The sequence below is a fragment of the Melospiza georgiana genome, chromosome 3 (assembly GCF_028018845.1).
Source record: "Melospiza georgiana isolate bMelGeo1 chromosome 3, bMelGeo1.pri, whole genome shotgun sequence".
Taxonomy (NCBI): Eukaryota; Metazoa; Chordata; class Aves; order Passeriformes; family Passerellidae; genus Melospiza; species Melospiza georgiana.
The window spans coordinates 100,030,169-100,056,219 of NC_080432.1; the positions used below are offsets into that span (position 1 = coordinate 100,030,169).

General features: G+C 35.7%; 1 protein-coding gene across 1 annotated transcript in view; it reads left to right on the forward strand.

Annotated features, from left to right (window-relative positions):
* MCPH1 (microcephalin 1) overlaps positions 1-25,083 on the forward strand; it is a 120,170-nt gene extending 95,087 nt beyond the window's left edge. The window contains exons 13-14 of the mRNA XM_058019943.1: positions 22,997-23,234; positions 25,028-25,083. Of these exons, the coding sequence (XP_057875926.1) occupies positions 22,997-23,234; positions 25,028-25,083 (294 nt within the window). The remainder of the gene's footprint in view (positions 1-22,996; positions 23,235-25,027) is intronic.
* Positions 25,084-26,051: the final 968 nt, after the last annotated feature.

The window sequence follows — 26,051 nt, forward strand, 5'->3', positions numbered from 1 at the left end:
GCAAAAGAACACAGTTATTCCAATTGCTAAAAGCATGAAAGTGAGACAGAGATTCATAGACTGTTATTGCCCACACAAAACCCTTCTTGGCTGAGAAGTTTGCAACCAGACCAATTATTCTCAATTATCAATGGCTTGATTGCTGCTTTTGCTTTCAGAAATTTTTTTAAAAGGCAACTTATTTTAACACAATATCTACAGTGAATATTTTTTTTAAATGCATTTTATGGACATCATTAACTGAAAAAGCCACAAATTATACATCAAAATCAGATTGCTCTTCATTAACTTGTGATAGCTTAATTTCTCTACTTTCAAAACCTCGATTTTTGAACATTTATTTGATGTGAAGTGGGCTCCTTTGTATTCACATTTGTTTTTTACCTTGCTGATTTTGCAATGGGAGCAGAAAATCTGTGCTCACTTAGCTCTGACCTAACTCTGCTGGCCCACAGTTTTAGGCTACAGTACACCCAATAAAGAAAAATAACACATGCTTTTAAGATAGCTATTTCAATAAACTGATAGCCTCAAGGACTAAAAAAAAAGTAATGCTTTAAAGGCAAACTGGGGGCTTCTCATTTAGAAGATTTTTCTAGTATCAGTCAGAACCTTTTTGTGATACATCTGTCATGGAAAATGATCAGAAGCCGTTGAAGTAAACAAAATGTGGGTCTGTTCTGCATTATTGTAATTTGCAGATGCCCTGTGCCTGCTTGCAGAGGATGGCCCGAGGCTTTTAAAACTGTTAATGACATGAACAGTAGCCAAGAACTGTCTATATTTGAAATGCAAGTGTATTTTTAAAATAAACCAGAATGTGTGAATCCTCACACAGTTGCCCTTTGCATTAGATTTACACTGTGAGAATTTTTTTAAAAGATGCAGATTTCTCACCAAACATTCTGTGGACTAGTTAAACAACTGGAAGCATTTTCCAGAGTGTTACCACTAGTTCAAATGTTGGCTTTCATGGCTGGTCCAAATCAGGCTTTACAGTAAATGAAACTTGGCTCCCTTTCATTGATTTCTCAATGTTCATTAATTCATTAAATGTTCATTCATCAAATTTCATCTCTTTTCTGGGTCTTCCATGTCAGAAGGAGGCACCTGTTTCCAAAAAAAATGAACTGGCAGATGGCTTAGTAAGTATTGCACCATATCACAGCTGGTGGAATGAAGTAATTTTAATGATTTTAATGAACAGAAAACAGAAATTAAGTATTCAGAATTAGAAATAAGGAAGAGAGGATTGCATATCTTGTCCTTTTCTTTTTTTTTTTTTTTTTTCCCTAGTTAATATTCTTCTGTAAAGGTAGAGTTGTGAATCCTAAATACTAATTGTTGAAATTCAGGACAGTTTGGACTGTGTAACAGCTCTGTCCATGGATATCAAATACACTGTAGCTGGTAGTGCATCTGCTGTAAATGAAGGTTTTATCCACTTATACATTGTGTCATTTTTCCAGTTTACCAGGCATCTGAAAATCATCCTGGTTTCAATGAAAATATGTAGAAAGCCATACTCCATATGCTTTTCATCTGAGACATAAGACTTGACTGTGTAATACTGGACATCCCCCATTCTGTGGGACATCTGCCAAGCTCAACAGAAATAAAAGTTGCAGGCAGGAGAATAAAACCAGAGGAATAAGTGATTACTAAATACTTATTCTGTTTTTAATTTTTATATTCTTCTCCGGTCTCAGCTGTTAGAGTCAACTTTGAACAATGTCTCTGAACTGGAATAGCCATGTATTCTGTACTTTAAAATGCTTTGTGGTTAAAACTTTAAAATGTTTAATGTTCATAAATGAATGACAGATTTTCAGAGGTTCTCAGTGTAGACTTAGAGACTTTCAAAAATCCCAGTATGTCTTCCTTTGCATCTTTAGGTAAGAATGTATCTCTGATCTACGAGCTCGGAAAAGCCTAAGAGCCTTTTAATATGTTCTGTGCCTGAGTAGTTTAGGTTGTATTTGAAATGTAACTGGAGCTGTTACAAATTTTCTCAAGAGTTTTGGGATAAAAGATAAATCTTGCCTTGTTTTTGGGTGTTGCCAGTGATTATGTTACTCTGTCCTTTTGGTCTGTTATGTCCTAGATTATGAACTAATTAGATTAAGAAAGAAATGAAAGCTTAAATTTAGGGGAAATAATTCTATTCCTCATGGTTGCAGAAGCATGAAAATGTTTCTCTGCAAAATGGCAGTAGAAGGCAACAAGTAAATAAAAAACATATTTTTTAGCATGATTTTGAAAGCCAGAATCCTGGTTTCTGAATAGTTCAGTTAGCAGTCCCAGAAATGTAAATTCTAAAGTCCTATTGTAAGACCTTCCTTTTACATTTCCAGAATATGAAAGTAAATACTGATAACATCTGCCTATTTGGCATCGCTTTCAAGATGTTGTTTTCTTGTATCTATTTATAAATCTAATACTGTTCAACTCCTTTTTATTGGCATGTATGTGTTTATTGTACCTCTCAATACCTTGGATGCTGTAGAAAACTTCAAAGTAAATTAGAATTGAGTTCCTGTCTGCAATACAATGCACAGTCACATACAGGTTTCACTTGCTAAAAGTTACTGTGGTTGCAGGTAGAATTTTTATAATGTTCAGGTTAATGCATGTGGAGGATTTTTTAAACACGTCAACTGCCAGTCTAATGGAAAGAACCATGAGATATTTATCTTCATTTTATCATGCTTTCATGATAAAGTTTCATGAAGTTAATATTAACTATGTTACAAGAGAGAGCATAAATCATCTACTTGGCATCTCACTTTTAATCCCAGGTTAAAAAGGTACTACCAGGCTATTACTTTCTGCAAGTTACATGCTGCTTTTGTAGTATTCTAGTCCTTCACTGCTGTTTCTTTGTCTGCGTTAAATCTGTGAAACTCAAAATAATCCCTGTATTCAATACATTGCTAACAGACAAAAAAGGAAATTTTGCATATTCAGGATGCATATGTAAATTACTATTTTTATTTAATAAAGATAGATTGTTGAGCCTGGCACTAATTTTATCCTTTATTACCAGTGAAGACATGAGAACTTGAAGTACATCCTGCTTCCATACCAGGGAAATTGGCTGAAAGTGGAAGGAGGAAGACATAGCATAATTTTTTGTGGAATACGTCCTTTAAATATCAGTTCAAAAAGACCTGCTGAGTCAAAAAGCCAATTTTATCTAAATTTGTTTTTAAAAATGTAGTATACTTAGATATATATAGCATACATGACAAATTAGCCAAGATAAAACAGTTCTAGAAGCCGGTTGGACTTTATGGATGCATCTGATTATTGCTCAGGAGCCCATCCTACTTCTGTGCCTTCTGTGGCTAATGTGCCTAATCTATGCACATGGCTATAATCTAGGAGCACATGATTATGTTCTGCAATGACTTACACATAACTTTAACACCCCAATTATCTTCTAAAAAGAGCTCTGTTTTATCTACATAGCTAATTTTCCAGAATAAAAATCAGTTCTGTAATTCCTTTTCACCACTCTGTGGTCCTTGCTTATAGTACAATGACCTCATATATCTGACTAATAGAATCTTGCTGCCTCGGTACACTTTGGTCACAAAAACTTTTCACTGCTGATTTTGCCTGTAGTTGTGATGTATTCTCTAGTTTCCTCTCTGCATTTGACTAGCTTGGACCAACATGGAGTGAATGTAAAGTTTTTGCTAAACGAAAGTTGTTGACAGCTTGTTCCAGTCCAGAATTTTCTCAGCACATAAACATAGACTACGTTTCATAAAACAAAGCTGCAGTTTTGTTTGTTTGCTTTGGGGTTGTTTTCTGAGTTTCTTGAAAAGATCTGATTCTTAAATTAAAAGAAACACTGGGATGTGTTTAGAAGGGGTTAACAAAGTACCAGAAGAGCAAGCAAAGACTGCAGGAAAGAAGCTGAAACTAGTTTACAGGTTAATAAGAACAGACCCAGGCCAATATTAATTATGAGGAAGAACAGATGTTTCTATTGCTCTATTGATGTAGATTTGGTAAATTTCCATTTTGCTGCAATAGTAGCACATTATGCATGCATTACACATGTTTTTACATTATCATCTGAACTGTAATCTTGCACCTCTAGAAAACCAACACTTGGGGAAACTGTTATCATTTAAAAACACAATCAAAGTTTTACTTTGATCTTTTTTCCACGGTAGAAAAAAACATAGTCAAGTTTATGTGCCTTTGTCTTTCTCTTCTGGTGAGGTTGCACTGTGATTGTGTTTGTCTGTATGATTCATTGCAAGCTCACTGGCAGATGGTCACGTACACTTTACAAAAGTGCTTGATGCTAATAATCAGCTTTTAGCTTTAATATTCTTTTCCTACTGTAAGTAATGTATATTATCATAATGCCTAGAAATATCATGGTTGTTTTAGTCACTGCCATCTAAATACCTTTATCCTTCAGTAAAAAATGTTTCTCTGTACATGTTCAGTATTTTATGAGTGAAACCTACTGCCTGTATGGATGGTAGTGATAGAACAATTGGAGTTCTGTCTTCCATATATGAACAAAATGGAAGAATGAGAGTTTCATAAGACCAGGGTGTGCTGAAAAACCTCCTGGCTCCTGCATGTAATGATTTTTTGTTGGTTAAGCCATTGGAGCCCCACAGGGGTTATACAGCTAAAGCTTCAGAAATCCTGCTTTGTCTTACTTGATCCTCACACTTGTTATGGTAGAAGGAAAGTGTTTATGTGTATTTTATTTGTTTATGTGTATTTTATTGCATAACAGTAAATCAGGCTTATATGCAGTGTTTATCTGTAATAGTTAAAATGCTATCAGTCCAAAATACATTCCATTTATTTAAAAGGTGAACTTGTAAAGAACTATTTCTACATAGCACAGAAGAATGTGTATATCAAGAACTGTGTTTCATAAGAGGAAAAATGTGTTGCATTATGGGCTCTTATTATTATATTATCATTTATTTAACAGTAGTTCTAAATGAAATAGCTGAAGAAGCAAAAATATGGTGGAACTTTGTGTAGACCCTTTATAGCTGTGTTGGGATGGGAACGTTTCTGGTCTGGCTGTTTTAGTGGAGCTGTTGAGATGCTCTTGTTGGCTTTTTTTTATTATAGTTTTAGTACACTATATCCAGGCAATAAAATTAGTTACAAATCTGACTCCCTCAAAACACAGTGTCATGCAATGGTTCCAGCAAAAGTGAATCTTATTTATTTAATCAAAATTCTCTTATTTTTAATAAATTCCTTGCTGTTTCTTCATTTAGTCATAAGCAAAAAGTTGTACTGCAACTCTGTTCATGTTCCTGGAAAAGAATATGACACGAAAGTCCATGGCAGTGTCTCTACAGGGTAGGATCACAGCCTACAGACCTGATAGTTTTCTGAATGCATTTCTCCATTACACCTTCTGAGAGCTTTAGAATGTACATTTTAGATGATATAGCTTGTCTTCTCAGGCACTTTCATAAGTGTGTCTAAGGTACAGTCTTAACTGCAGAATTCTGTCCTCCAAAATGGAGGCTGAAGTAATTCACAGCTAATATGAAGAAAATAATCCATGAATATGTGCCAGATTTTGTCCCACTAATCTTAGTTTCCCTGATATAAGCATTTTAATAGTCTCCTTTGATTTCTAACTCCCATACCTTTGCTCCAACCACACAAACACCAAAAAAAGTCAATTTTAAAATGTCAAAATTCTGTCATCAGCAGATTTACTTTGAAATGATGATTTTTACTTACTGTGCTTGTGAGTATATGTTTTTATATATTAATATGCTTCTCTACCTGTTCTTACTGTTTTGTGTTTTATTATGTGTTGATGACACAAGGTCTTCTGTTGTAGACCTTGGAGGTTTTTTCAAAGACAAGAAGTTCCATTGTCATGTTTTTCTTACAATGATTTATGTCCTGTGTATTGAAGTTATTCATCACAAGTATTTAAAAGATGGTCTAAATTAATAATTTTTTTAAAATATTATTTAATATTTGCCTGAAGTTGGTCCCAGAGGCTGCAATCAAACAAGAGTCTTGCTTTGCTAGTCAATATATTAGTATTACAAAGGTAATATTTCTTCATTATTTTCCACTAAACATGAAAGCAGACTTGGTATTTCATTACATTGTACAAATTCAAAACAAAGGATAGTGTCTGCACCAGGGACCTTTTGATCTTCAGAGGAATATTTTTGTCCCTTTTTTTCCCCAATCTGACTGAAAGGTCACATTTTACCCATATTTCATTCTACCAGATTTATTTGTGGCCTGGAGGCTTTATCAAATGCATTTCAAGCAGGAAATTCTGGCAGTGATTCACATGAGAGGCTTTTACCTGTGGAGATGAGGGAGCCTGATTCTGCTCACCTTCAATAGTCTTTGCTGCATGTCATGCCTACTTTTAAATCTATTATAGAGAGAAGTCTAGCAGCAGTATGTTTGCCTGAGGGACAGGAATTTTATGGGTAGTCTGAATTGGGTGGAATTTTGTTGGTTCTTTTAACAGTAACTAGAATCATTAGTATCTATATTTTAAACTAATATGTTTTGAACATATGAGGAATTTTTATACTTTTTCCAGGGAAAAAGTATAAAAATTCTGTTTAGTACTAACTTTCTAAAATCAAAGAAAATATACATGTAAGAATTAGCTTTAAGGTGTCCTCACTATCATGTTAAAACTGAAAAACTTGTCCCAAAACTTTAGTGATCTACCAGAAGTTTTGCCTAGCCTCAGAGATTCCTGCCTGAATCATGGTACATTTTAAGCGCCTTGAAACAGCTGCGGTTTCAATACAAAGCAAGGTCAAACTCTACAGATTTTATTGAGTACTATTACTGAAGTTCTCGGTTTAGTCTAACATGAAGGAGGTAGATAACTATGATATTAATTAAGTTTTGCACAAAACTTTACTATGTGGAATTATATAGTTGAGTTGATCGTGGCTTAGAAGAGAAACTGTAAAATAGGAATGGCATAAATAATTGAAAGATCTGTTCATCCCATCCCACTGGGTTTTTGGTTTGGCTAAGCTCACACTTATGAAACTAAAGATGTGCTTCTTGAAGCAGTACCATAGTGTGATCCCAAAAGTATTGTTATTCTCTGTGATGTGGATTGGGCTGTTTGCTGCTTACTCATGTAGGAGATGCTGAAGGACACGTAGTGGTTCATCCGATATTAAAAGTAGACAATATTTTTTCTTGGGTTTTTTGCTTTAGGTTTGTTTGTTGGTTTTGGGGTTTTGTTTGCGATTTGTTTGTTTGTGGGATTTTTTTCTGGAGGTTCATAGAATCATAAAATGGTTTGATTGGAAGAGGCCTTAAAGATCATCAAGCTGCAACCCCCTCCACCATGGACAGAGACACCTTCCACTAGACCAGGCTGCTCAAAGTCCCATCCAGTCTGGCCTTGGACACTTCTAGGGATCCATCCACAGCTTTGGGCAACCTGTCCCAATGCCTGACCACCTCACAGAAAAGAATTTCTTCCTAATATCTAATCTAAGCCTATTCTCCTTCATCTTAAGGCCATTCTGCTTGTCCTGTCACTACATACCCTTGTAAAGATTCTCTCTCCAGCCCTCTCATAGCCCCTTTAAAGTACTGGAACCCTGTTCTAGGGTCTCCCAGAAGCTTTCTCTTCTTCCAAACTGAACAATCTCAACTTTCTCAGCCTGTCTTCATAGAAGAGGCACTCCAGCGCTCTGGTCACCTTTGTGATCTCCTCTGGACTTGCTCCAAGACTTCCATGCCCTTCTTCTGCTGAGAACCCCAGAGCTGGATGCAGCCCTCCAGGTGGGATCTCAAGAGGGCAGAGCAGAGGGGCAGAGTCCCCTGCCTTGCCCTCCTGGTCACACTGCTTCTGATGCAGCCCAGGATATGTTTGTCTCTCTGGGCTGTGGGTGCACACTGCCATCCAATCTCCTGTTGTGTGCTTTCCCCAAGAGCATCTCACCACTGCTGTAGGGCTGCTGGCTTCTTCTCAGCAGCACTGCCAAGTCATTCTCCTTTTTGATGAGATCATTCCTCAAACATAGGGTTTTTCCAGGATTAACTGCACTATTTCTATTTTCATGCTGCCCTCAGAGGGTGTTGCAGACATTTTAGTGGTTATTTCTTTCATCAGGAGTTTTCGGCATCCTCCACTGGCTTTAGCCATTTACAGTGGATGTTTTTTCTACTTCTACTGTCAAATTCCAGATTTGTCTAGAACACAACCCCAAGCATCTGACTGGGGTTTTAGCTTCATTTGCTGGAAGCCTTTGGTTTATAAGACAAAGAGGTAGTGCTCTCCACAAAGATACAATGTGCACATGGACTTATCCAAAATGACATTTGTTTGATTAATTATAACTCCTATTATAGTATCCTTTTAAGTTTGATCTTTTGCCTGCGTGAATCAGCACTTCCAATTCTGTGGTTAAATAAATTTAGAAAAGAAACCACATATGTTGTAATATATAGGCTTTATTGTACTTAAGCAGACAGTTGCATTATGCTGTGTTTGCAGGTCTGGTATTTACCTTTTCATGGGAATTTGTCTTTCTCATGGTTAATTGCAAATGAAGTAGACTGAGGTCAAAATGTGAATATTATGGAAAGATAACATTGGAAAGGATTCTTATTGTTCTTATCTTATAGATCATGCTGATGACAACAAAGGAACATTTCCACTTTAAAAAAGTTCAAATGTCAAATATGTTAAAGAATAGTATATTTAAAGTATTATGGTGTTCTAAAAATATTTTTAATTAGTTTACACAGGTGGTATTACATTTGTATGGCATTAGAGGAATTAGTACCTTTAATAGCTTTCACAAGACACTATTAGTGGAAACCCTGCTACCCATGTTTTATCTCAGAGAACTGCATGCCATAATTAAGTGCACTTAAAAAGCCAAATTAAACTGAATGAACAAGTAACCAGTAAGGATGTTCTCTCGAGCATTCATTCTTACCATGATGAATGATGCTTGTTTTTCTCCTCTCTTTAATTAGAATGTTTCTACATTTGCCAAAGAAAATGTTGGAATGAGGACAAAAACTGAAATTATAGGAACAGGGTTTGATGTAATAGCTTATTTGTAAAGGAAACACAACTTGTTTGGTATTTTATTGAAACAGGAAGTTCAGAACCTCAGTACACACAAGCACAACAAATTCTCAGGTGCTAGTTGAGTCATCTGTTGTTGGAAGTAGCCTCATAGAAGGCTTCCCCTTGATTTAGTTTTAATCTTCAATTAACAAAGGGAAGGAAATTACATACAGATTTAGTTTTAGATTATGTGCAAAGCTTTCTGTTGCTTTTTAGCTGTCACCCTGATGTGCATGCTTTGTGACTGTATCATGCTGGCACTACCAAAGTGTGTCCCAGTGAATATATTCAGCTTTTAATGAACATAAAAAACCTGGTGTATTCCTTTTATTTATAAAATAATATAAAACTTGGCTAGTCAAAGTATTTTGATTTTTCCTTCTCTAGCCATCTCATACCTGATTTCAGCTTTATTTCAAACTGGAGATGATAAAGTTCTAATTGATAAAACTACTGTTTTAAGTTTAGTGTGGAATTACTTAATTTTTAACTGTCAAATTTTTTGTAATATATAACAGAGAATGTTATATAACATTCTCTGTTCTATAGCAGAGAAGAGCATGACAATGCCATGTAGTTTTGTTTAGCTGTGAATTCATTAAAAACCACTTTGGAGTTTCAGGAGAAGACTTAGCTTCCCCCTCCCTTCTAAGTCTGTAGGACACTGGCCTCTCTTTAATAAGAAGGATTAATTGAATTCCCTCCAAATCACATCATTGCTATTTCTCTGTTTAACCCCAGGAGTACTGCAGTGTTGTGCAGTGAGTTCTTGCCTCCATTAACAGTCTGAGCAATGATGGCTTTATGGCTCTCCCAGTGTCAGCCCACAGCATAAGGACAAATGCATTACACCTTAATCAGTAATGCCATTTTAAAAAGTATTCCATGGGTAGCATTAGAACTACCATGCTAGCTCCTCAATTTTAAATTTAATAGAATTTTAAAATAAAAATACACACATGATCCAGTGAGTGTGCAGGACATTTTTAAACTTTTTCCCTTATGCAGGACTAGCTAGATTGTATTCTTTTTCTTCGTTCTCTTAGTGTATATACTTTAGTATAGTATGTGTGCAAGCAGTTACCTTCATGAGAGTTTGCATTTATTATAGGACTAAATCTGTATTCCCGATAAATCCACCTTATTCTCATGGATTTTTGTGGGAATTATGGATTGGGGCAGAGCCAGATGTGATAAATATTTATTTACATACATTTACTAGAAAACTAGTATGCAGGAGAGAAGCACTGAGCATTTGCATTTTATCAAAGCATTGAGCATTATTGAGCATTTGTATTTTATCTAAGATATCCAGATTTGTGACTAGAAAATAACTACTGCTTTTGCTTGAAGACTGTGACTGTTTGTGCTTCAGGACATTTATCTTGCATTTAAGCACAAATCCCAGTTGCTCATATTTTATGGACAGTACTTGCTGAGTATTCTTTGGTTTTCAAGTTGCAACTGCTTGCCTATGCAATGACAGCCTCTCAAAAAGTCTTTTTGCTTTCACTAAAGCAAGAGCACTTCAGGTAAAATCCAGATAGGCTAGAAGGTGGTAGACCCTCAATCCTGCACCATTCTTAGACAAAGAATAGCAGGAATATAGGAAAGGAACTCAGAAAGGAGGACAGGGTCAGGAGTTTGACCCTACAAACTTTGCCCAGCTAGCATGAGAAGTCACTGAAAGTCCACTACCATAATAAGTCTGCCTAGTTCTCCGTGTTTAACTGTGTCATAACTGCAAGCTCAAATTTAAAACAAACCCAAATTCCATATGGAACCTACAAGAATATTTCTTTTTTTTTTTTTTTAAGGTTTTTAGAACATCACCATTAGATTTTCAGTAAACTTGTGGACTTTCTTGTGAATTGATTTGAGATTGCCACTTCAGATTAGCACTTCAATAGCTTCACCTTTAGTGTTATGCTTTTATTTTATCTTCATTAAGACAGTTCCTGCAAGACCAAATGCAAATATCAGATAAGTCAAATTAATATTGTTCCATTATCTTTGTCACTGAAAAAAAGTTAAATCAGAAATAAGTAACAAAAAAAAAAAGGAAAAAAAAGCAGAAATGTTATTACGTGTCAAAATCCCAAATGCATCTGAAATCCTAATCAGGAATAAGATTGTATTCCAAATAAGGTTTATGTTTCAAGCTTCTTATTTGCAGCAAGAAGATGTTAGACTTCTTTTCCTCCAGGATTTGATCAGGTTACTGAGTCAGTGTCTGCTCTGCCTCCTGTAGACTCTTGAGAAGAAAACAGTGGGGTGATGTGCTGCAAATGTGTTTGGTGTATTAGCTCACAAGTTCACAAGTGCCAATTCCTTAAACAGGTACTGGAATAGGTTACCTTAAACAGGTACTGCATTTGTTACCACACACAGCTTACAACTATGGTTTGTGAATTTATTTTTTTCATTTTATTAAAACAAATCCTTTTCAAATGCTTACCCTTAACTTGAGAAATAAGAGCAAAGACAATAAATTTAGTGTCAGGTACTCAGCCATTACCCTACCAACTTTACCAACCCTACCATAGCTTTAAACTTACTCTGTATTCACAACATAAATATTTCTCCCTCAATTATACAGAAGATAGTCCCAGCTTCCTGTCATAATATAGTCACAGTTCCTACATTATTGTCATGCTAAATAGTACAAAAATTCATTAAAATAATCTTCAAATAGAAATAATTTGTCATGTTTTTGTTTAGCACCTATGAAGAAAGTGGTCCTCTCCAAAAAACATTTCTTGAGTAATGATAATTTTAAAACATAATTGATAAAAACCACCTGGTCAAATATTTGAACATGTAGGGGTTTTTTTTGCTCTGTGTGTGCTGGCAACTCCACTTGCTACCTTTAGTGCTGGAGGATTAAATGTCTCTGCTTTCCATTCTTCCTATGGGATCTTCCAATTTGTGACATAGATTAAGTGAAGAGGAGATGTTATTACACATAAAGAAGTATTCCTGCCAAGGAGTACTACTTAGGGAAGTTATAGAGGTAATCATGATAGCAGTTCTTTTGGGAGTTTCTGAAAGCAGCCCAAATCAGGTCAAGTTTTGCAGTGGGCAGCATTCCACAGCAGTTGCACCATGTGTGATGCCAGGTAATCTCTTTGAGTGGGCTCATTTTTGTGATTCTCAGACAATTTTAAAGGTTTTTGCTGTTGAATTTTGATGTAATTTCAACTGATCCTTTAGTTCATATTTTAAAAACCAAGAATTCCCTGCTAATTATCATTGGAGTGCATGCGTTTCCATGTAAGTAGAGAGTTTGCATGGGACTTCTGAATGCAGCTCTCCAGGTTTCTATTGTGCTTAGTCATTATGATGCATCTTTTTTATACAATTTAAGAAAAAATATCTTTTAATTATACATCACATTTTTGTTAATATTTTGTTTGGTATGTTGTAATATATTGTGTGCTAGACAGAAACGTTTTGTGGTTGTTTTGATTTAGGTTGCCCTACTTAGTTTTTCCTCTGTTGATACACAAAAAATTAAAATAAGAAAGCAACTTTAAAAAAATCTAATTTGCTGATGCCTAAGTTTTTTAAGCCAAGTCCTTTTTTATTTGTTTCTCTGCAGCATATCAAAAAAGATTGAGAAGTCAATCCTCAGAAATATGAAGGAAAACTAACTCACTGTGTTCAAGCTTTGACATATTTCATAAAGCTGTTGAAAACCTAAACATGAAAGCCAGATTTATGAGCTTTTTTAAAGTTATTTGTAGATTCCCAAGACGACTGTGTTCCCATCACTTACTGTAGCCTCTAAAACTCAAATAACGCTTAAAAATATTCATGTTTGGCACACACTGAGTTACTGCTGGGCGTTGCAATGGCATTCAGCTAAAACTGAAGAGTAGAGAGAAGAATGTGTTCTGTCTTCTTGTAAAACAACTCAGTCTGCTGAGACACAGCAAAAGGACTCACATTTTCATATTTTAAAGATAAAACTAGCAATTATTTTAAATGTTGAGATTGCATTTATTATGGGTTCATACAACTGTTTGGGGAATGAGCCATTTGGGAACATCTGTGTAACCCTTCACATTTGCCAGGCTTCTCCTTTCAACAAGATTGCTCACTTTGTTATTACTGGAATAGAAAACTCTTTTATTTATCAAAGCATTATTCATCTGCACATTGCCAGGTATAGCAAATCTGTTGACAGCACTGGATTTATCATTTACTGTTAAAGGCAAATGGAAGGATTCCCCACTTCCCTAAGCCAGCAAAACAAATGTCATTCTTGAAACTCACTGCACAATATCCTGTGCTGATTAAAAAAAAAAAAAAAAAATTAGACTGTCCAAAATGATCCAACGTCTGAAAAGCCTAAGGTAGTTGTAATGAGCTTATAATTTTGAATTTTTTTCTTTAATGCAAATACTGGACTTCCATGCTTCCATGCCTTGTGTCTTCATCATTTGTAGTATTTAACCATGGGGAGTATCAAGTTGCTCTCCATTAAGTGCAGCATGTTATTAGCTCATGGAATTTCTGTTTCAGTGTGGTCTTTCATCACTGAAATATAGTTATCTGGAAATGTATTCTTTCAGTCTGTGAAAATGCAAGTGTTTACTCTCATATGATTAAACATTGCTATTTATTTCATTAATACTTCATTCCTTAAGCTACTCTGCTGAAATTAATAACATACTAGTCTCATGCACTGGTTTTCTTGAAACAAAAACCCAACAAACAATTTGCCTTATGTGGGCTGGGAGATTTCAGTAAGCCTCGAGGAGACTTTATATGAAATATGGGTAAATGGTTGCAATACGAGGGAATAAATGCCAAAGTGCAACTAATCTTCCACCTTCTGTTGCTATATAAGAATGAACTATGAGATACCAATATGGGCAAGTTGCAGCTATTAAAAGACAGCCTACATTTAGCTGAGGTCATTATTTTTGTGCAGTTAATAAATCCATTTGAAAGAAGCATCCTATTCCTATATCACTACCCCATTACATCTGCCAGAAGTGACTCCATGCTCTCTGGTGCCTGTGTCTAGGAGTCAGTGATCCAGGCAACTGGAAAGGGATCTGCAAAGTGTGTGAGGAGTGAGTGATGAGAGCACCATGCACACCACACATACTTCGGGCTCTGGCTCATTCCAGCCTGCCCCCTGAACTGAGCCCATCTTCTGAGTGTATTCCATCCAAATTTAGTACAGTGTGCCACAATGGCTGCTCCACAGTGGGAATTAAAAGTACACTCCATGGGAATGACTAACAGATTCATTTCAAATTTGCATTAAACTAGACCAGTAAAAATGTAAGTATCTGTTCACCAAGGGTCCTGTGAGGATAGATCCATCAAGAATAGATCTTTGTCAGCTGTGAGGAAAAACAAGTCCATTTATATAATACATAACTTTTAAAGTCATGGCTGGTTGTCTAAATCAAATTATTTGGAGGTTAAGATTTTCTTGGTTTTCATACGGTCTCAACTGCCTTTGTTCAACTGTCAGTTGAATTAAGGGAACAAACTTTCTGTTCTTATTTTGCTTGCTTTGTGTTTTTGAGACAAATGGACTTGTATGCATCTACAAACTGTGTTAGGTGGAGAGTCCTACCAATAATACCAGATATAAAATGGTAGATTCAACATTGCTTACTTAGATCTCCTGCACAGAAGATCCATAAATGATCACATGACCTCTTTGTCCTAAACATAAGGAAGCCACCATAGCAGCATATGTGGGAACCATTGTCATAAATTGTACAACTGTTCCATCCATATACTGAATTTGTTATCTAGGCTTTTACTAAGCTACCAGGATATAAAGTCTGATTAATCATGACCTAAAGTTAGTAGAACAGGAGATTCACCCTGTCGGTTCTTTAATTACTAAACTGTCTTCATCTCACCTCATAAGTTTTCTCACTTTCACCCTTGCGAATTTCCTCCCTGCCACCATCCTGCAGAACGGGAAACAAGCGGCTCTGTGGTGCTTAGCTGCCACCAGGGCTAAGCTACAACAGCCTGGAATTAACCTTGAGAGATAGAAGAAATGGTCAGAAGTAAGTATGATGGAGTTCAGTAAAGACAACTGCAAAGGCAGAGAAATAATCACCTGCAGAGTGACAATGCAATAGTTCTGCCCAAAGAGCAACTCAACATTTTAGAGGATCTGAACCAATACATGTAACCTCCGTCATACTCTGATAAAAGAAGCAGGCATTCAAGGATGTGTTAACAGGAATGCTAAGCATAAAATACATGAATTGTTTGCAGTGTGCAGAGAGCAGTGGTGGGGCCTGAGCTGGAATACCATGTCTAGTTTTGGGCACTGCACTTCAGGAAAGATGTGGGATCCATTGGCAAAAATCCAGGGGAGAGTAACAAAATTATCAGAGGTCTACAGAATATGACCCCAGTGAAAAGACTGAAAGAACTGTGTTTGTTTAGTCTAGAGACAACCAAGTGGAGACATGATAACTGCCTTCAAATATTTAAAGGTTGTTGCAAAGAGGAAAAGAAGAAATTGTTCTCCATGTCCCTTGGCACTAGGACAAGAAATAATGGGCTGAAAATGCATCAGAGGCAATTTAGGTTGTATAATTAAGGAAAGCTTTCTAACTGTGAGAGAAGATAAGCATTGGACTAGATTGTGTATGGAGGTGGAAGACTTCTGTCTTTAAATTTTACAGGGATTCTTGAGGACTTGTCACAAGTAGTTCATGTAACCCTCATGGTATGCCAGTGGTGCATGGCTCACAGGTGTGTGTGCCACACTCATACACCATTTTGGCATGGGGCATGAAACAGGGTTGCTTTATTGATAATTTGGTGAGGAAAACCCTTCCCAATTATAATTTGCAGAATTTTGATTTAAATTTGCAATTGCAATTTGCATTCTTACCACTGCCTGGTAGTCACTTGAGTTCTCTTGAAATAAGATGAAATGGAAGAAGGACAAGTTTTGAGGTATTTCAGAAGAAAAGTTTAAATTTCTAGTCCTGAAAAATCATTTCTTAGTTAGCCAATTTGTAATTAAAGGACTTTTTAACTTTAAAAATACTTAGTTTGTGTTGAAACCAAATGCGAATTTATTCCAGAATATTTTGAAGTTCTAAGCAAGTAGTTAAAGTGATCCTATCTTACAATCTTATCAGAGTGTTTTTAAATTATATATATATTGATAATACAGCTCCTTGATTTGCAAGTCATAGTTATTCTCAAAAGGGAAAAGACAATGTTTTACCCTGATTTGTTTTTTACTAATCTATAGTTGATTACATTGAATTATGTAGTTTTTAAAAATAGTTCTATCTCTGGAAAACAAGGAAATTAAACTAAAAATAAGTTATTTTTTCTTTTCCTGCAAAAATTTGCTATGCCGGAAAAAAATGGTTCAGACATCTTCCAGTATAATTTTGCATATCCGCCAAACAGTAGATTTATTTGCCAAACATTTTCATACAGTATTCCCACTGGGACTCAGTCTTTCAGAGTATAAATTGGTGAAATTAACTTTTCTTATCAGTCTGTGGGATTTGAGAGAAGCACGGTTGTCTGCCAAAACACAGTAGAAAGAAACAATATCAGCTGAATTGTCTGGATTCAAGTGTTCTTGCTTTTGCCCTTGCCTTGGCCAGGAAACTCTTATGTGAAGGAGTCTCAGAGGAGGGGAAGAAACTGTTTTGAATAACTTTTCAGATAATACAGCTTTAACTGTATGCCATTTCTCCTTTTATTTTCCTTTATATTTTCCAAGACCAGACATTGAAACTTTCTTTTTTGTAGACCAAATTTTCTTCTCTATCCTCTTCCACCTCTGTCTCCTGGCTCAGAGCACTGGGTTTTCTACTTTTCTACTGCAGAAACATGTGGCCTGCACACAATCTCCATGTGTGTGTGTGTGTGTGTGCTGGGGGCTGATGTAGCCTTATCAAGCATTCAAAATGTTCTCACTTCTGACTGTCTGAAGCCTTGACAAACAGGGAGCTTCTGTTTCAGCCAAAGGATATCAATAACCAATGAGAAAGCATTGTTTCAATAAACAGTAAGAGATAAATATTCCATATTTGTAATTAATTTCCATTGCATGAATGTTGCAAGTTGAGTTTTGTTCTGAGGATGAAAAACATCACTAGCAATGTCATGCCCAAGGGTGGACTGAGGATCTGGGTGCTGATGAGATGAAAGGATGGCAGTACATCCAGAACCAGCTGGGGTCCTGCATCAGTGTTGTGTTCTGTTAACTGACACACCATCCTTGAAAGCTGAGGATCTATTTTTTTGTGAAACTGCTTGCTGAAGGAAGTTGTTTCCAGGTCCTAACATGCTTTTTTCATGCCAGACATCACTAATTTATTTATCTAGTGCAGCATTTCAATATAATTTTTAAAGCTTTTAGAGAATACTATTTGCATTTTAGTATTCCCAACATGTTAAAAAAACTCAGCCAAGTGCTAAAATAATTTTAAAAACCCAACAAACTAAAACGATAGGCTTTTAATTTCAGTTAAAAATGTATGGCACATGTTTTTCCTACAAAAAGAGAGCTGCTATTTGATTAGTTGCTTCTATCCTATTAAACCTGATATTAAGAAAGATGAAAAAGAAAGCATTTCTTCTTTGTCTTGCAGCTGTAGTGCATTGTTAATATGAATCACTCCTTGATCCCTGTAGGGTCCTGCAGATTCTGCAAATTCCTCACTGCAGGATAACTGTACTTTCAGAAGTCTGCACGCTGCAATATTCTCCTTTTCATCAGAAGCAGGCTGATGGTTCACTTGTGTGGATGTAAGCCCTTGATCTCTATATACGTGGGGCTCCACATATGTGTTTTTCTTTTAAATTTTTACTAAATGACAGTCTGAAAATGCATATCACCATGCAAGTTTAATGATTCCTAACAGGAATATAATTTTGATTTTGTTCCTCACAAGGGCTTCATAAATAATTATAGCAACCAAAATGTAAACATTACTTAGACAGTATATTGATCCATACTGAAATAATGTGAATATTAAAATCTTAGAGCTTAATGTTTCCTCAGCGACATCAGTAAACTATATTAAATTAATATGCTATTTTCTTTGTCTTTTATTGCTAAATTTGTACATTATCAAAGCATAAATCTTGTGCTTCATTTGGTATTGTTTGGTATTCATCCATTTTGTAGGGGTTTTGTCATTTAATATTTGCAGAATAGTGAACTAATCCTTAACACTTCAACAGTCAGTTCTCTTTTTACTGAAAATGAGCAATAAATAAATTTTGATCATCAATTTCAAATGAAATAATACTTAGTCTTCGGATAGATATAAACCATAAAATATACAGTCTTCTCTCTTAAAACTTGTGTCTGCAATTTTATTTTTTGCTGTTTGTATTTAGTAGAATATATTAATTATTTTTGCAAGTAACAATAACCAAGACATTACAGCTTTTCATGTTCTCATAAATACTATATTAATTGCTTGAATATTAATTATAAAATAAATCCTAAGGGGTTTTTTAGATTTATTAGTGTTTAGTCAATAACTGAAATCAAGAATGAAGATTAATAATGCATACATTGATTGTACAGTGCATGCACAAATTTTCAGATGTGTGTAATCATTAAAGATGGCTACATTATGTATATTTTTTAAGTATACAGTACTCCACATTATAAATTCTAGGCTACAAATACAATTTTTGTTGATTTTAATAAATCATAACCATACTCTATTTCATTTTTTGTGAAATATTATTATTCTAGTAGCAATTCAGACTGCACATTTCTTCATGCACTATTGTCTGAAAATTAGACACTGAAAATTGAGTGCTATATATAGTAAATTATCAGTTTCTTTGCTTAAAAATTTCAGTGTGCATTCAAAATATTTATTTTCTTACATATTACATGAATTCAGCTATTATTCAGAGATAATACTTTTGTAGCACTTGATAGCTGTCTCCTATGGAGTTTGTGGAGTTTTGTGTTGATTCTGGCACCTTGCCCAGCAGGAGGTATTCTCATACAGTCCTAGACAAAACTACAAAGTTTAGGAGATTTTATATTTTATGCTCTTTTGGCTTGGAGGAATTGAAAATGAGTCACAGGTGGGACAATAGTTGGTGAAGTTTTTTTGTGATTTTTTACTTTATAGCAAAGAAAGACTTTATTTTTTTGTAATACATTCTCCTTAAGTTTTACTTCTGTCAGCAGTATTTTTTTCCCATTGAAAACTTAGGTTCAAACAAACAACTACATTAATGGTACAACTATGAGAAAAGTATGCATGTAAAAGGTGTCTTCCTGCCATTCATCCAGCTATGAAAGGATGAAGTTCATGGTTAGAGTCTTTACCAGAAAGATTAAATAGATGGGTCAATAACACTTTGTTTTAGTGTTCATCTGCCAAAGAATATTATTGGAAATGAAAATCAGTGCTGTCTCATAGGCATTAACACAACTGCAACCATAACTACTGACTAATAGATCCACAATTTGTGGAAATAGTTGCTTTTGGGACCTGATATTTTCCCAGGCTTGGTCTCTGCTAAGGAATTATTTATTTATTTGTAAAAGTTTGCATGAAATGGGTATGGTTTCAAAGGACTGGGAGCACCCCTGGAGTGCCACAAAGGCTTTGATGTTGCAAAGGCAGCTGAGTCAATTCAGGGCTAAGAGCTGGATTGTGCCCTCTGGTGCCCCTGCCAAAGCCTGTGTGGTCAGCTGGCTGCCCTTCAGCAGCTGGCCAGAGGTGCAGCCTCCAGGCCAGGGGCCAGCAGGCAAAGTCAACCTTCCAACCTGCCAGATTCCTCTCTGAGCTCTGAATGTAAACGCTGGGATTTTTGCCTCTCTGTGGCCTGTGAGGGGATCCAGTGTGCTTGAGCAAATCCAGGCACAGCTGACTGGGAATGTGGTGGTGCTGCTCCAGACAAAGGGAATGCAGAGGTGACAGTCCATGTTGAACCCTTCCTTTGATGCTGCCACTGGGATGGGCTGTGTTCTTAGCCTGTCCTCCTCTCAAATGCGCTGGCAGTGAACCCAGATGGAATTGTACGTGCAGTTTAAGAAAACCCGCTCTACAGCTCAGCAGCATTTCCCTCCTCTGGGTGCTCCTACTATGTACTGAATGCATAAGTAAAGCATGCTAACTGTGCACATGAGCTGAGGTGAGAGCTGTTAGATACTTAAAGTTTGGGTTTCCCAATTTTATGATTAGCTATGTACACATTTGCTTTAATATTAATTTCATCCAACATCTGTTTTTATAGGAAGATGTATCATATAAATAAGTTTTCATTACAATGGCAGCAAATAAATCCTTTCAGGGGAAATTTTTTAGGAAGTAGGAATACAATTAGTCCTTTTAAATAATATTCCCTAAAATATGCAGAAAATAGCAGATTGCAACAATTTATATTTGGTGTCTTCTATCTAATACAAGTCTTACTGCCTTCTTTAGATAAAAACTTATCGATTCTAATAATTTTTATCTTTAAAATCTTAGAGTTTCAGGTTGACAAAACCAGTGTGACTTTTGTCTTTTTTAGTTTAATCTAGTCTATTGTAGATAAACTAGCACTATATCCTCTTTGGAATTGTATTTTTTCTATCAGTTGCGTCTGATTTGTGCCAATATTCCAAAGAGCTCTGTGTCAGATGAACTAAGGTGGCATCGCATTTGTCATGAGGCTGTTATGAGGTTGATACAAAGAGATTGTTGTTTTTCACTATAGTGCATACTTTAATTTGTTGAAAGTTCTTACAGCAAGCACTTTCATAGTTTCACGATAGCACAGTTTTTAAATGAAGATTAATGATTGCAATCCTGGTAATACCAAAATCACACTGCTCTGTACATCACAGATTGCAAAGTGGCTTTTGTTCCTGACCCGGTCTCCTAGGTCAGGATAGAGATCATGGCCTCTAAGCCTCACAAGACCCATCACAAACAGTACTCTTAGAGAATCCCAAATACCATGTATTAAAACAGTACAATTATTAATTTTCTGGTTTTGTTGACACCAAGATGCCCAGCAGACAGGCACTCCTAGAACAGTGTTCTGCTCAGATGGAGGTAGGCAATACTTCACTGAGTCCAAATCCAGAGTGCAAGGCACCAGGTGCAGGAAGGGCCATCGGATATATTAAATAAGTTTGGGTCCTCTAAAGTTTGCAATATAACTGCAATGATACTGTGATCAACAAAATTACTTAGCAGCTATGAGACAGGATTAGGTGTGCTATGCCATTCCTAAACCTAAGTTTACAAAGGAATAGAAAATATAGGGTATTTCTTATCTTGTGATTGAGTCTTTTTGGCCTGGTTCATCCATAGCAGTCACTGTCCTTATACCTTAGTGAATTCAGAAAGCAAAGACTCAACCTAATTTTATTCTCAGGAAAGCAACCAAGGAATTAGCAATCTGAGAAAGCTGAATTATTTATTGATGGAGGAGATCTCAAAATTCAGGTTGGCATGGATTGCCATCCCCCAGAACAGCAGAGGCCAGTGACACAGAGCCACTGAGCTGAAGCCTCGTGTTACCATGGGTTTCAGGCTTTGCAGAATCTTCCTCCAGCTCATTGATCAGAAGTGCTAAGGCAATTCACTTGGACTTTTATCTGTGAACATGCCATGGAACCATTTGGATTTATAAACCCCTGCAAATCAGGCAGAGATTCTTACACTGGCTGCACATCTGCAAAGCACATACATTACCACATTAGATTCTTAAGTGCCTATAGTTTCCCAGCATGTTTGTGTGTTGAGTGGAAGGAATCCACTCAACAGCTAATTTTTTCCACTGTTCCAGTCACACCTTCTCACGTGCTACAGTCTCCTATTCAGATGTCTCCTAAACCAAATATATGAAAAATGACCTTGCCTCCATTCTCATGTTGTCATCTATATAAAAAATTCCAAGCACCACATAATATAAAACATTTCTTTTTATTCTCATCTTGCAATTAACCCCAGTCTCATTGTAAATTTTCTAAACTTTGACAAGCAATACAAATTCAGAGCTGTAACCTACATTGCTCTGGCAGGTCAGTGGCAGCCTCACACTAAGAAATACAATCTTTTTTTTTAAATTTTGGTATGAAAACTTAATTTTGTATACCATGCTGTGTACACTTGCTGTATGCACTACTTTTGTGCGTATTACAGCTAAAAGAAATGGCTTTAATTGCTGCAACACTGTTCTGCCAGGTGTACGCTGAGAATAAAATTTGTCTTATATAGATCAATCAGGTTTTTGCTATAATGATCAAATGTTACAAGTTGCACAGCATTCACAGAGAACTTCTCATGGTTTTATGGACACAAAAGGGTTTACAATAAATGTTTCACTCTGAGTGCTGGTACTTTTGTGTTACTGCATACATCCGAGCAAAAATATAGTTTGCTTCTGTGGAGCACAGAAGGGAAAAAGAGGTCCTAAAGTAGTTTAAACTCAGAGTTAGATGTGTTTCTAAACTTCTCAATACAAACCGAGAAGCATTGTATATTATAAAGGCTATCACAGTTTATGCTGCAAGACTATAATAATTTATAATATCCTTTAAGATTTCTGTGTCATGGCAAGTGTTATAAATGTAAGAATGTACGACTATGGTGAAAAATAATATTGTCAAGTGCTTTAAGAAGTTTCATATGTAAATTGTCATATAAAAATGAAATAAAATATTTTCATATAAAATAAAACAATCTCAAAATCTGGTTTGGGAAATGTATTGATCAAGTAGAGCAAATTCCTCAAATATTTTACCCAAGAATTTCTGATACACCTGAAAAAATAAAGTTCATACTAATATATTTCTTTTTTTTTCTGAATTATGAAAAACAAGGATTAGTTTTAATTTGAGTGGAAATGTAACACATTGGTTAATTAATTTTCTTGTTTCCTCAAATACAGATCTGCAGGCTTCAGCGTCATCTCTCAATAGGAAAATACCAGCAGAATCTCTTTTCAAACCAGCCTGTCATGTTTGTATCTCCTACCAGTCAGCCCCCCTGCAAAAAGCTGATTGAACTTATACAGCTGGCAGGAGGGAAAATATGCAAAGCCTTACGTCAGGCAAAAATCTGTATAGGCAGAAAACCAGGAAAGAAGTACCAGGAAATAATATCTTTATCAGAAAAATGGATATTAGGTAAGACACCAAATTTCAACTTATATAAAATATTGCAGAATATGTATTTAAAAAGTTATTAAATGTATTTCACTGAACTGAGGTTATGAAAGTATGAAAATGGAACCAGCTGCTACAGCTGGGTTTTCAAGAAAGTTGTCTCTATGGTGAGATCTTTCTCTTACATCTAAGAGGGCTTTATGATGGTCCTGGTACTCACCATTTTAATTTTTCTTAGAACAAATATCATCCAAATATCTTCAAATGTATCTTTTGTGTGATGGTTTCACTTAGAACAAATTAAATTATGGGAAAATGCTTACATGAGAATTGCTTTCTAAAACAGCATGTATTTCAACTTTAGATGCAGTTTTAACTGGTATAAATTGGCATAGTAATACTGAAATATAGGGACTGGCACCCTCTGATAAATTTTCCTGAATGCTGTGTTGTATGAAAGACAATTTTTGCAGTCTCCATTTTACTTGCAAAAAGTTTCTTTTTAACACCTGCTGTTAAGTTTCTGAGTTCTTAGTCTATCGTTTTTCCAACTCATTTGCCACCCATTCTGACAGACTCTTATTTTCAGCAAGAGTATTTCCCAAAAAGAGATCTTGTTTAGAAAATAAAAAGCTTTAATTTATGTCATATGCTCTGTCAAACTTCTCCAGAAAATGTCTCACTCATACCCTAGCAACAAATGTACTACAGGAGTTGATGTTACATGGGAATAGCCAAGCATTCCTAATCTCTTGACCTCAAATACTGTCAGATCATAATGACTTAAAACCTGAATGAAAATACCATTAAAGAAGAAAGGAAAAGTGAGCCATAAGGGAAAAATTATCATCTGAATGCACATTTTATGTCATACTTACTTAAAATATAAGATTAAATTGTGAAGATTGATAAGAGAGACTTAAGAAGATGGCATTGTTTATTGTACTTTTCTCCAGTTTCTAGGAAGACTTAGAGAGCAAGTGTGCAAAAGAAAAGTGAGCAGGTAATGAAACCAGAGGTTTGTGCAGGACAAAACACAGAAGTTTGCAATAGCAGTGCTCCAGATGGACAAATGCAGTGATCTGAAGCAGTGTGTGATTCGTGTGTCCCACTCCCAGATCTCATGAGCTCCCTGCAGCTGCACAGGCCACCTTCAGCCCATCAGTGCACTGAAGGAATTGCATATCCAGCTGCTAACAAAAGACTAAATTTTTTGTGCCATTTACAGATTTCTCAGTTCATTTTTGCAGTCTGGTTTCTAATCACTACATCCTGCTCACGAGGCATGGTCACACTCCATTTAATGGGGTTTAATTCATTTTGATGAATCATCCAATCTCAGAAAAAAGTATTTCTATATGATGCTTTAAAGGAATTATACAGAGTTTTGAAGCTCTGCCCCTTTCTCAGCAACTGTGTGCATAATAGCATGAACAGTGTCACCTATAAATTGCTGTCTCAAATAAATAAATCAGATCTGAAGGTGTTTCTAACCTTTCACACTCAACTGTTGCAATCCAGTTTCCAACAGTTTCTGCTTTCTGCTATTAGTACCAGCTCCAATTAATTCACTCAAGGTTGACCAGAACAAAAAGCACATAGTTCAATAATGCAGCACCCTTTTAAAACTTAAGTAAATGGTAAGTGCTTGCACTATTATCATTTGACTGTTCACATTTATTTTCTCTCTGTGGGTTCTCAGCTCTACCAAAGTGCTCTATACCAGAAACTGCTCTGAAGTACATTGTTGCTTTATCATCTGTTTCTTTTGCATTTTATTTTTAATAATTCTGTTGTTTTGTTTTTTATTTTAGATTCAATCACTCAGTATACAATATGTCCTATGGAAAACTACATTTTTCAGATGTGAGCTAACTCAAGAGTTTCCATATGGTTGTAAGGAAGCACGCCTAACTTGGATTCAACAAAAAAATAAGCTGTGAAGCAAATTCCAAAGAAAATGCAAGTCGCAGACTTATAAATACAGAGGAACAATTTCTATATATTTAATATTTTAATATGCAAGTATTCATATTGTGAAAATTTTAGGTTTCGAAATAAAGTATTCCCCTAATAAAAGTCATCTTCCTTTTGGTTTTTTTTGTTGAAGACCTTTGGAACCAAAAGCTGGAGGAATCACTATTCACTGGGAAGGAGTGGAATTTTCTAGTCTTTAAGCAAGGTTGGTCATGTTGCAGTGCAGTTAAAAGGTGTGCACTGAGTGTGGGTGAGTGTGCCTGAGCTGGGTCTGGTGCAGTCAGCAGGAGCTGTGATCTCAGGGCAGATACAGGAATCCTGTTGGCTTTCCTCTTTAATCTCTAGATGGGTTTTTAGCAGGCACAAAGTGAGGTTATATGTAAAGTATGTTGCATAGCACCTGTTGATCTATAAATGTACAGGCTCCTTTAAAGATTTTCAAATACCAAATAAGTACCATACATCAAAATGATGTAGCATGACAGAGAGTAATGTTATCAAATAATTTAAAGGCAGCTCATAACTCACACCTTCCAAACTCAGTGTTCCCATCAGAGTTCCCTCAGCATAAGACAAAGCAAACTCTGTATAAAAAAATATTATTTTGAGTTAATATTATGAAAAATCAAAATATAATTGATTTTTATGTTATTTTAACATTGCCATTCTATTGCATTGTTCTAATTCTTGGGCTTTTGAAGAGATTTGAATATAAAAGTTCTGTAAACAAGGATTATACAATCTTTTTCTTCAAAACAAGTTCAGCAGTATCTGTGGGTGACAGGCTGTTTCAGGTAAAAATTGCATTTGTAAAGTTGCTCTGTAAAATGTTAAATATGCTTATAATGGAAAAGCTTCACA